This window comes from Megalopta genalis, unplaced genomic scaffold (genome assembly GCF_051020955.1).
Source record: "Megalopta genalis isolate 19385.01 unplaced genomic scaffold, iyMegGena1_principal scaffold0050, whole genome shotgun sequence".
NCBI classification, from domain to species: Eukaryota; Metazoa; Arthropoda; class Insecta; order Hymenoptera; family Halictidae; genus Megalopta; species Megalopta genalis.
This window is the reverse complement of record NW_027476119.1, coordinates 187,266-198,876: the sequence shown is the minus strand read 5'-3', so window position 1 is coordinate 198,876 and position 11,611 is coordinate 187,266. Positions and strand designations below refer to the sequence as shown.

Genomic DNA, 11,611 nt, shown 5'->3' with positions numbered 1-11,611 from the left:
ACGAGAGTTGATAAAAGGTTGTATAAATGATACAATAATAAAGTTAGTCTTTCTAAATAATGATTCTTTACTTGTATAAATATTCAAAATTTTAGAAGCCTTAAGTACGCATTAAATAACGTTGATTTACAGTATTAAACAAATGCATTAATTTGTATTACAAAAATGTATACTAAATTTTTCATATCAATCTAAAGTAACAATTTCTGGAACTTCAAATTTGAAGTAGTTGTATTATAAACTTTGGAAGTACCTTTTTCATTTTTTCATTTAAATGTTGTTGCATTTTCCATAAGAATGTAGGTTGTTCAGCAAAATGCCAAAATCCGTTTCTTTTACGTTTTGCCCACTTTTGTGCATTTAGTAAGCGTTTTTGATAAGTTAAGACTTCCTGACACTCTGTCATTGATTTTAAAGAATCTTGTTGCACCACAGCAAAACCAAGTTTTACTAATTCCTCCCCGATCTTTATTTGTTCCTATACGAAAATAACATATATTTTAAATAAGAAAGATATAATTAAAATTTAATAAAAACTTTACCTGATTTTGTGGCAATACTGTAGTAACTATACAATTTAAATATTCTTTTGTAGAAAACAAAGGAATAAAACTTATGTCTTTTTCATTAATGACTGTTTGTAACCAGCTAATACCTAAAAGCAAATATTAATTATTAGAATATATTTTTGGAAATTTTATTAGCACTTACCGTTAGATGTTATATCAAGTCCAGCAATTTTAATGGGTAAGTACTTTGCACTATTCAATCGAGGTAGTGCTATTAATGGCTTGTGATCGACCATTAAAAGTGCACTACAAGTGGACTCTATGCGCTTTACAGTACCTTGAAGTGGAACTTTTTTATGCAAAAAATGAGATGGTATACTGGTTGGATTTCTAAATTTAGAAAACTAAAGAAACAGTAACAAAAAATATAAGGAAATACATTTAAATATGTTGTTAGATATATTGTCAATACAAATAATACGTACGGGTCTAATTCGGTAGAGTGCAATTACTAAACTAATACTAGAAAGACCATAACCGACGACCTACAATTAAAATATAAGTGGAATTCTCTTTGTAACGAACAAGGTAGGTTAGGACTTACCTTTACCGTTTTAATATTAGTTTCATTAAAAATGATAAATCTTTCAAAGATATCTAAGGTTTCTTCTGATCCCATTGGTAATCGGTTTTCTTATTCTTTAATAAAAAATACAATATATATTTCTACGCCTTATTTCTTTTGAATTTTCTTTCTGGTTTGAATAAAAATATCTTACCTGATCTTACTGCCTGCATCTATTTTATGTACAATATACGTATATGTATAATAGGGATCATCAATATTTTGGTACAAATTCACAGAATTATAATCAAGAATTGGCAAAAGTTTAGAATTAAATAATTTATATAATTTAACAGAGAGGATGGCTGGTTTAAAGTTTAACTCAATATGAACAAAGAAAATATTTCCTCTCTGATGCTAGATTATGCACTAGTCTATGATAATTGCGTAAATATTTTTTTAAAAACATTTTCTTCTTCTAACTACTTGTAAATATTTACATGCATCATTACATTTAATTTATAGAATTACAATCTATTACAATAAGGATATGTACACACAGGAATGCATACATATAAATGAACTGGTAAAATGTACGAAATCATAAAATTTACTAAACAAAATGATATACACGTATATGGCAATACAATGTAAGATTATGTCAAAATTTTATGTTATAATAATTTTTAATACATCTTAAATATATATACTTCAATATTAGATTTTAAATTTTTACTCGAATTAAACGTTCATTTCCATCTTCCACTTTCTTTTATCTATGTCACATGTGTACTAAGGCACATGTGTACTATGCGTGCGTCAGTGTACGCGCTGACATCAGACTGAGCCAAAGTGACAAGTGACAAGTAAAGGAATTAAAAGGATAATTTGTGTAGTACATCGAATGAGTGAACTCCAAAAGAGAGAGACTAATCAAAAGGTTGATTAACAACCATATTGTGAAAATGTTTCGTGATGGTCAATATTTGGAAGTAATAAAGGTATCATGATCAACAGCTGTCAACAGCTGTTTACAGGCAATTCTGCAACCTGTACAAGTAAAACAGAAGCTGTATTCGCAGGCTTCGGACAATTGTTTAGCGACCGCTGTTGTTACTGTTCAAGAAAAGATTATAAAAATTAAAAAGAAAAAAGTACTAACGAATAAATGGCTTGATCTCGAGGATTGGATAGCGGTATACAAAATTTTAGAGAGAGCAATTCTACGGAACGCTCGTAAGGAAGGATTGTTTCAGAATTCCGAGAAATGCAAAGGCAAAAAGTCCACCCGTCAACTAGATATCACGTAAGCTGCATCTAGCGTTTGCTTCTTGAATATGATAACTTTAAAATTAACTTAAATTTTAATTTTATATTTAAAATGACATTTAATATTATATATATATATATTTATAACAAATATTATTATTTTAAATGACTAAACAGAAAATATTACACAGTCGGATTTCGGTAATTCGAATCATAAGAATTCAAAAATGTCGAAAAATGATCTTTTTAATTCCCTTCCCTCCACATAAATCTAAATATATGTATACATATAGTCTTAATTATTATTAGTATATTTATATGGATGTTTTTCTTTTTAAATCATAGGTACACTTTCGAGCAGTCGGAAATTGCAAAAGATGTTGTGTCATTGCCTACGATTAGAGTAAATGTATCTCCTGCTAAGAAAAAATCAGAAAAATTAGAAATATCGAAAAGGTCGGCAGAAAAGGAACAAGTTCATAATCAAATATTAGAGAAAACACAAAGTGTTTGCGATTCTATTGACCAAAAAGATAATGATAATATTTTACCAAAGAAAACAGAGAATTCTGATGTAACAAAGTTAACAAATGACAAAACAAAGAATGTAAGAGTCAAACGGTATTTGCAGCTGGAAGGTTTGAAAAGTAATTCATTAGAGGAGTATGTGCCAAATGCACCAGCGACTAAAAAATTGTGCACGAATTTAAAATATATACCGAGCAGAAAGAGTACTTTGGAACGAATTCAAGTATCATCGAATGAATACTCTCCTACGATATTGGATAATAAAAATACGTTAGAAGAGGTTCGATATATACCAAATTCCATTGATACGTCGAAAGTGTCATACGAAACGTACGAACCTAGTGCGACGACAATCATTAATCTTCCAGAAGAATATGTTCCTACTTCGAAGGGAATCAAAAGCTCCGTTGAAGAATATCAACCTGACTTTACTAGCAAATCTATGAAATTTGATAACAGTTACGTGCCATCAAGCGTTCAACAGATTAATGATAATTCAAACAAAACGGACAGGTCAAAAAAGCAACATTTAGATAAACATTTATCACGTCGTAAAGAAATTTCAAAGAAAAACCAGAATCTCTTTATCTGAAAAGTTCTTCTATAGTGTAGTCAAATCAAATGCATAAGTCAGCGGATAAATACTATTTTTAACAAATATAAAATACAAATATCTTTTAATTTTATTATATCATGGTAGAATACCATGAAACTGTACAATAAATATAATTTGAATAAAAAGTGGTTGTATTTTAAGTACAATGTACTCCTTTCTACCATCTGAATATTCTTTTTATTCAAACATTGATAAGTCCTTAACGATCGTTGTCTTCACTTTCTGAAGCTGGTTCTTCAACTAAATTTTTTATCAGTTCAAATTTATGTTCCATATTTTCTTCCTTAGTATCTCGTTCTTCATTCTCTGTTTGGTCGAGTTCTTCATCGTCTGTATCATCATCTGCTCCAGGATGAGCAGGAACCTTATGAGTTGGACTATTAGATGTTTGCATTGTACCTGGTTTTTGCCACATTTTCTGAGACTCTTTCATGCCACTAACTTTCTCCATATAATAATCATATACAAATTTCGCCATATGAGGCATATCTTCGATTTCCATTGGTGAAGTAGACGGAATAGCATCGTTAAGTCTATCAGTAGGATAATGCTCTTGTGGTAATAGCTGTAGCTTTAATGGTCGTTGCATTAATTGGTCGAATGCGGGAGTTAATTCAAAACAATTCTTGAAAAGTGAAACTCTAGCAAACACATAAAGACCAAGACGTGCTCTCGACATAGCTACCACCAAACGTCGTGCGTCTCGCAAATGACCCACGGCGCGGGTTTTTACAAGAGATAGTAATATGTAATCATTCTGCTGACCTTGGTATTTGTCAACCGTTGTTACTTTATTGGGCCGGCCTATTAAAGGGTTACTAGCACATCTTATATTTATCACATCTCTTATTAAATGTTTTTGGCCATTATACGTAGTCAATATACTAATTTTATCGGCCGGGTAACCAAGAAGTCGCATGTACATAAATACGGCCACGCAGTATTCAGCTTCAGCAAGGTTCTGATAGAAGTAAGCACTCGGCTCGCTTTCTCCCACTCCGTTAAAATCTTCAACATTGATCAGTTGGAAGTCGTATAAGAATCCAGCATTCGCTACTAAATACTCTGGACTACGTTCTACGTGGAAAAGATTGCCCAGCTTTTTATACCGCCAATTGTAAAGATTACAAATACTGGGCCTAGCACGACCTTGACCATCAAGATCAACTGTGGGCACACCTAGCCTAACAAATCTTGCAAAAAGGGATTGTTCCATATTTGAATATTTCTGGAAAGCCATATTTTTAATAACTGGTGGCAACTGGTGATGATCTCCTATCATTATCCAACGTTTTAATCTATTATATCCATCTTGTGGATTTTGTAATAACAATGGTATAAAAGTTTCTATTTCCAAAATTTGTGCAGACTCTTCCATCAGAATGTTGTCGTATTTAAATCCCATATCAACGAGCTCGCGTCGTTTGAGTGCAGCATGAGTACAGGTCATGGCAATAACCTTTGCTTCTTTAACCAATAAATATTTTGATCTATCCAAACCGGATCGCAACAACTCAAAAGCTCTGAATTCCTCTAATTGTGCAAAAATCCTTTCTATGTATCTACAGAATCAAAGTGATGTTACCGTTTATGGAAAATACGATTTTCAAATAAATGAGCATCTGTTATAAAATTACCTGAAACAACTGCATGCTGTTTCTATGTCTTCTTCAAATGTATTACGTTTGAATAAGGGTTGCGGAGCATTATCGAAGAATTTATGAAATGGAAATTCTTCGTCCACAATGAAAGCAGGAGGTGAACTGTTTCCTGTTCCTTGCCTTTGCTTGATTCTAGATTCAAAGCGTTCCCATCTTGCTAATATTTGATACATGAAAAAATGTCCCGCAGTTTCACATGTGTATGCTACGTCGCCTTTCACATTCAAAGATTCCTAATAAACAAATTTTATGTAATATAACAAACAAAGTATCTTGTTGACTTGTTTGTAGAATTGATTAGTTGATTTTTTTGTAGGATACGAACCTGTAACCTTTGAACTTCCATTAAAAGATCCAAGCGTTTAGCCAAAACATAGTTAACTCTACCGTATCTGCTAAAATCTTTTTCCGTTTCTAATGCTTCCTCTCCATGACCAAGACGAAGCAGGTGCCTCTCATCAATATCTAGTGCCATAATCTTCTCAAAAAGTTGATTTAATGCTTGATTAGAATGTGTGACTATTAATGTTCTTTGATTTGGGAAATTATGATAAAGGTTCGAAATGATTTGCACAGCAACGTCTGTTTTACCAGTACCAGGGGGGCCTACAACAAGTGTCAATCCTGGCTGCATACCGGCCCTAATAGCCTCAACTTGCGTTGGTGTAAAGGGGATCTGATTCCTATTTAAAAAATCATATAAAACACACTAACGATGTATAGCGTACAATTAATTATATAAATAAAGAATAACTCGTCACATACTTTTTAGGTTCATTAGCCTTGTACGGGCCTCGACTGGGAGGAACATGTGGTTCAACTTCAATTATTTGTTTTACAGGTTCATTGCTCTGTTTAGCAAGAACATCTTCAAATGTTAAACGGAAAGGTCGTACAAGCTTCTTTTCGTTGTCTCTAGAAACTTCAATTTCATATTCTGGAAAACTGGAACGCAAGTGGTCTATATCGAGGAATGTGTCATTAAAATCCATTGTTGCGATTTCATTTGGCATTCTACAAGCAGATATAAAAATATTAATATTGAATAGCTAAAATTGTATTGAATAAATTGTAATAATTAGAAGTACCTTGAATAACGAGCTGCACCTGGATCGCCATAGCCAAGAATTATATCATGTAGCCAATCAGGAACAACACACTCTGTATTCATAAGTTCCCTGATGGTCTCTAGAACCGCTTTAAAATTATTTTCTTTTGGTTTTCGTCTCATTATAATATTAAACCCTTCGTAAACATCTTCACCACCGTGACTAGCGTTGTCCATGTCGATCCGATACTGATTAGAATCTAGCCAGACTCTATAAGTTCTTGTGTCACCAGGTAAAATTGGTCGCGGCTCAGGACCATCTTCTATCACTCTGCCATTAGAATCTAACATACCTTCAACTTCACACCCTCTTACCGTTGTTAAACCAACTTGTGGGACGAATGGTAATTTATGACTGTATTTAGTACCTATAGAGAAAACAAATATTGAAATTGTTAGTTTATTCAATTTTCCAAACATGCTACCGTATCTCATTTTTGTGTCTTACCAATTGGATTTTCGGGCTTGACAGTAATTAGGAAACAAACGTCGTGTTTTCGAAGATTCTCCCATTCAGATTTGATTTCTTTTCGAACACTCAAATTTATTGTGACATCAGCTCGCACTCTAGATGGTCTCTTTTCGCCAATATTAGGTTTTGCTACCTCTACGACAGCAAATTGTGTAATCGGTTGAGCCATTCTGGCCCAGCCACCAAAATAAACACCACCATCTTCAGCTCGCCTATATGGTACAAATAAAATACCGATTAACACATGCTTAATTATGTGTGTGGGTTGATTGCATTCAAAAAGAAACTTACCAGGGACTTAATCTGCTTACAGCATCCTCGATGTCTTGACGTATCTCGTCTGAAAGAAATGAACGTTATCGAATTAATTACGATCAATATTTAAACAATCTCATGAGTAAATATACGTTTGTTCTACATACAGGTAGATTCTAATCGGAAAAGATTGAAATTTCTTAGTAAGTAATCGTGCAGAGTGAGAAACTGTAAATTTAATTTTGGTAGTGCCAAGCATCCTTCACCAGAGAAATATTCTGTTGGAACGATACTTTCGTTCCAGATGATCTCTTCTGTGGGATACAGGGGCATTTCATTGAGCTCTTCCAATTGGGAGGCTCTGCGTTCATGTCGAGAGATCTAAAATTAAATTGGTTGTATCATTAAATAGTAAGAATAATCGTAAGATAAACTTAAGATAATAATAAGAAAAAAGCATTAAAAATGCACCCATAGTTCGTCAAGTAAAAGTACATATGTAATACGAAAATTAAAAAGTAAGAATTCGAAGAATTAAAACAACGACTGTTTACATTTACTTTGCGTATTATATGTGCATATTGATTCTTGCATTCTAATATCAATTTATTTCGTTTTTTGCTTTCACTGCCAATATAAATATCTTAAATACTATTTATTTTACAAAGTTATAATATTTTATTTTGTCTTTTAGGTTTTCACAACGATTTGCTAAAAATTGTAATTCCTATTTACAATAATGTTTTATTTAAACTCTGAAATAACGATTACCTAAAACAGTATTTAAAATATGGTTCATATAAATTTGACTCAGAAGTATTTAATTGTTAAAAATTATTGTCCATTTAACATACCAAAAGCTCACGAAGAAAGTCTATGTCGTATCGGTACCAGTTTTCTTCTTTTTCTCGCTCCTCTGACGGGACTAGGCTCAGATAACTCGCAATAGATCTCAATTTTTCCTGACTGAAAAAGAATGATGGAAAATGTAGATGCAATAAGAAACATTCTTGACATATAGTAGACAATGTTTTATGTACTCAAGATTGGTACCTAAGCGAGCCAAAATGTTTGTAAAGGGCATCCCTCGTGTCGACGCTCGCCACGTTTGTCAAGGCAAAATTCCTCAGATCTTGGAATTTCGCGAAAACCGCTTTCTGCGCAGAATTTGAATATTCGATTAGTTTTTTATATTCTTTCATAAATGTTTCGATGAACAGCTATTATAGCTAAACAAAAGAAGGAAAGTGAAAACTAATATCGTCCATGAATTAGCAGTGTAACTTTTGACCTTTAGTTGTTACGCAAATTCCTAAAGTGGACTCTCCGAACTCATTTAATTTATCACAGATTTATTTTGAAACAAATATTTTTTTGCTTCAAATTTTATAACATTCAAGTATATTATACGTATTATAAGTATATTCTTTTCTTTGACATTTGCATTTTAAACAACTTTTTTGGGGGTTTAGAAAAACCACAATACATATTAGTATGTCATTAGCCATTAATTAATAAGTGCCTTAACTTCGTTAACTTATTTTACAAAACCATCGTTTTAAAAATCATTAACAATGAGAGACTGTACGGTAAAGTGAGCAGTAACTGCTGCGAATTAATTTTTAGCAATAAGTGATGCTCTAAGTTTTTAGAAAAGTCTAGAGGTCTAACGGAAGCGTCAATATTGACTTCGCATAAATTTCCGGGCTAATCAACAGAACTGGCAGGTTCACGAGAACTAAAATTTACGTTGTAAGTGAAAGAATTACAAATACAGCTCAGATTAAGTGGTTTGAGAAAACCATGCAAAATTCGTAAGTTGTTCTATCGTTTAACAATCAACCTCTCGGTCAAAAAATTTGCAAAAGAATATTAAATCTGTCATTTTCGAATGATCTTCAAACATTGTTGTATTCTCTTAAAGTTCAATTATAATACTATATAATACGATAATAATGGATATTACTCTTGTTATACCTGAAGAGAAGTGATTTTGGTATAATGCAACTGCGTCATGTCGTGATCCGTGAGAGGGTCACCACTTTCCTCGTTGATTTCGAATCTTGCGTAGAACTTCAACATCTCCAGCAACTGTAAATTAAAAAGTAAACGAAATAGTGGTTAACGATTTGCATAGTATACGTTCCATTACCTTGTATTTTCTTTAATGAGCGAACGTGCAAACTTCTACAAGCTTGGTACAAGAAAATTCCATTATATCTTTGGATATCATTAAGCAAGTTTTAGTTCATTAAGCTAGATTTCGTCATTATCATTCGTCACTGATGTCCGAAGCCCCTTTAATGCCACACTGTTTCGACGATAATTCCTTCCATCGATCTATTTATGTACAACTCAGTACCGATTTCTTAATGATCCTGACACGAGTGCTTGTTCGTTGTATTCGTTTCGGACAGAAATGGTAAACGTGTTCTCGCCATCTTCGTTTGATGTATAACGGATATCATGCGAACAATAGCATGAACAATTGCTATTGTCCATGATCACGTTACGCAAGAGCCTCCAGAAATTATAATGACTAGCACGATTACGGTTCAGTAATTAGAATTCTGGACACTTTAGGTGGAAATTAGATTGAAAGTATTATCAGTCAAGGTTCTCGTAATCGACGATTAAGTACGATTAGGATCGATGATCAATTGTGACTTCGAGGAAAGTGTTAATGGCTCGATAGCCTTTCGAGATTGCCGATATGAAATTAACACAGCATCAACTGATTGCTCGTTCATTTCGTCGATTCTATTCGTATATTGATTTTGTGCACTTTGCATTTAGCGATTAGTTTCTCAATCTTACAGCAGATTAGTTTTTAGTTAATAAGTTAATTATATCGGTGAATCGTGTATTCTTAAAAGTGTTGACACTTTGTCTCTGATATGAACATGTGTATCATTTGATTGCGTCACAGGCAACATACAATAGCAGCTCTACGTAGATTTCAGATTGCATGTACGTAAGCACAATCAATTTTGTTCCTTGACAGGCTAAATATATTGTCATACAAAGTCATGTATTCAAGTAGTTTTTTATCGATATTTTGACTCAGAATGAACTTCGCAATTAAAATCGCATCCGGATCGTAAAATATTTACTTTAACTCTTATCTTACATCGCATTCTTTTTTGAACGCATTTTACATTTGTTACGCGCATGCGTATATTCATTATAAACGTGCCTCTTATAATATAATGTTAACAATTGTCGTCCAAAGTTCGAGATGCTTCTGGTAAAATACGTTTCCTGTTTTCAGAACAAATATTCTAATATGAATAGTATGAATATTATTTTCAACTCTTGGGAAAAATATGTTCGTACATATCTCGGAAAACAAAAAATTAGTTTTATCAGAAAGTAAGGAGCCCTTCAAAATCTACAGAAATTATATTGACAAGTCTTAGCGGATGATTTCTCAAACGACCCACAATATTGTACGTTGAATTTATTTAAAATTACACACGGATTGAGGTTCATATGTGTGCGGCGGGATACATTTGTCATTCTTTTTCTCTTCCCTCTGTTTATTTTTTTTTTATGTTTGACAGCTGTTTAATAATTTATTTTATGGAGCAATTACAACATGTACAGTGTTTATAATGTATGATAATAAAATAATATATTCCCGATTGAAAACGCCATGAGTTGTGAACACGACGATCTCAATAATTTTCAATATGCCAGGTTTGGGTGCCCGCTTGTTTTCCATCGTGATCGATGGACGTAGTTTTAACTACTGCAATATTGACGTCGTATGGATTTAAATGGAAAATAGCCTCATGATACATGATCGTTATAATGATCAGATGCGTGGTTATGCACTGTGCTCTTTAACACACTTGTGCGACGCGTAGAAGCTTCGCGTAAAACTTTGACAAAAAAGAAATCGACATTGAAATTCCCGAAATTATTTATTCCAATTATGCGAAAGAATTATATTTTTCAACCGGTCTCTACAGGGCACCTCTCTCAACAGAGAGAGAGAGAGAGAGAGAGAGAGAGAGAGAGAGAGAGAGAGAGAGAGAGAGAAATTGAAAATTTGAAACAAATTGAACGTCTTCTTCGCGTTTTAATTTTTCTACATCTACATTATCCTTGTCATTAATAATTTCCCTAATAGAAAGAGACAATTTTTATTTCGAGTATATCCACATTTACTTACATTTCTAGATTTTGATAACAAAATAGTCAAATCTTGTTCCGGTTTAAAGCTCTTTTCAAAGTTTGAATTGTTACAAATATTGCGGGATTTGTACACGAATCAAATAATTCTTAGAAACTAATAAAATAATTAAAATACGCCTATAATGCTGTATATTTTCATGTTCTATAACGAGTACTCAAAACAAATTGGTTTAATTTTGAATTTCTGAATTTTATTTTCAGCGTGACATCTTCGCACACATAATTATTTAAAGTGGCTAATATTTTAGATTTTTAAACGTGAATGAATTAATGTAAAACAAATTTTCTCGAGAATGCAAAACTCCAAAAGTTAAATTTTAGCCACGGTAAACGGATTTTCAGCTCACTGTAGATCTTCGAAGCAGCGCTCGAACTGGCTCCGCGTCGAAGTCCGTCGAGTATTGGTAGCGTAGTGAACCATGAGCCAG

The 11,611-nt window shown here is 32.9% G+C and overlaps 3 protein-coding genes across 3 annotated transcripts in view; 1 reads left to right on the top strand and 2 right to left on the bottom strand.

Annotated features, from left to right (window-relative positions):
* Nucleotides 1–43: 43 nt before the first annotated feature.
* Nucleotides 44–1,559, bottom strand: LOC117226722 (protein C3orf33 homolog). Its single transcript, XM_076527877.1, has 6 exons — nt 1,289–1,559; nt 1,114–1,208; nt 995–1,054; nt 712–913; nt 543–655; nt 44–478 (listed from the first exon to the last, which is right to left on the bottom strand). The coding sequence occupies exons 2-6, from the start codon at nt 1,186–1,188 to the stop codon at nt 215–217; spliced, it is 714 nt and encodes a 237-aa protein (XP_076383992.1). The 5' UTR covers nt 1,189–1,208; nt 1,289–1,559; the 3' UTR covers nt 44–214.
* Nucleotides 1,560–1,597: 38 nt separating this feature from the next.
* On the top strand, nt 1,598–3,627 carry LOC117226721 (uncharacterized). The gene is made up of 4 exons (XM_033481344.2): nt 1,598–1,724; nt 1,872–2,075; nt 2,157–2,380; nt 2,689–3,627. The coding sequence occupies exons 2-4, from the start codon at nt 2,040–2,042 to the stop codon at nt 3,461–3,463; spliced, it is 1,035 nt and encodes a 344-aa protein (XP_033337235.2). The 5' UTR covers nt 1,598–1,724; nt 1,872–2,039; the 3' UTR covers nt 3,464–3,627.
* LOC117226718 (RNA helicase aquarius) overlaps nt 3,532–11,611 on the bottom strand; it is a 27,947-nt gene continuing 19,867 nt past the window's right edge. Inside the window, exons 4-14 of the mRNA XM_076527865.1 lie at nt 8,961–9,074; nt 8,037–8,140; nt 7,838–7,949; nt 7,151–7,364; nt 7,020–7,068; nt 6,705–6,940; nt 6,237–6,624; nt 5,914–6,162; nt 5,474–5,831; nt 5,125–5,381; nt 3,532–5,049 (exon numbers count right to left, since the gene is read on the bottom strand). Of these exons, the coding sequence (XP_076383980.1) occupies nt 3,687–5,049; nt 5,125–5,381; nt 5,474–5,831; nt 5,914–6,162; nt 6,237–6,624; nt 6,705–6,940; nt 7,020–7,068; nt 7,151–7,364; nt 7,838–7,949; nt 8,037–8,140; nt 8,961–9,074 (3,444 nt within the window). The 3' untranslated portion in view covers nt 3,532–3,686. The remainder of the gene's footprint in view (nt 5,050–5,124; nt 5,382–5,473; nt 5,832–5,913; nt 6,163–6,236; nt 6,625–6,704; nt 6,941–7,019; nt 7,069–7,150; nt 7,365–7,837; nt 7,950–8,036; nt 8,141–8,960; nt 9,075–11,611) is intronic.

Coding starts and splice junctions, on each gene's coding strand:
- LOC117226722 (XM_076527877.1), bottom strand. CDS start 1,188: ATGGGATCAGAAGAAACCTTAGATATCTTTGAAAGATTTATCATTTTT. Junction 1,055..1,113: donor CTAATATTAAAACGGTAAAG/GTAAGTCCTAAC, acceptor TTTTAATTGTAG/GTCGTCGGTTATGGTCTTTC. Junction 479..542: donor CAGTATTGCCACAAAATCAG/GTAAAGTTTTTA, acceptor ATTTTCGTATAG/GAACAAATAAAGATCGGGGA.
- LOC117226721 (XM_033481344.2), top strand. CDS start 2,040: ATGTTTCGTGATGGTCAATATTTGGAAGTAATAAAG. Junction 2,076..2,156: donor AATATTTGGAAGTAATAAAG/GTATCATGATCA, acceptor CTGTATTCGCAG/GCTTCGGACAATTGTTTAGC. Junction 2,381..2,688: donor ACCCGTCAACTAGATATCAC/GTAAGCTGCATC, acceptor TTTAAATCATAG/GTACACTTTCGAGCAGTCGG.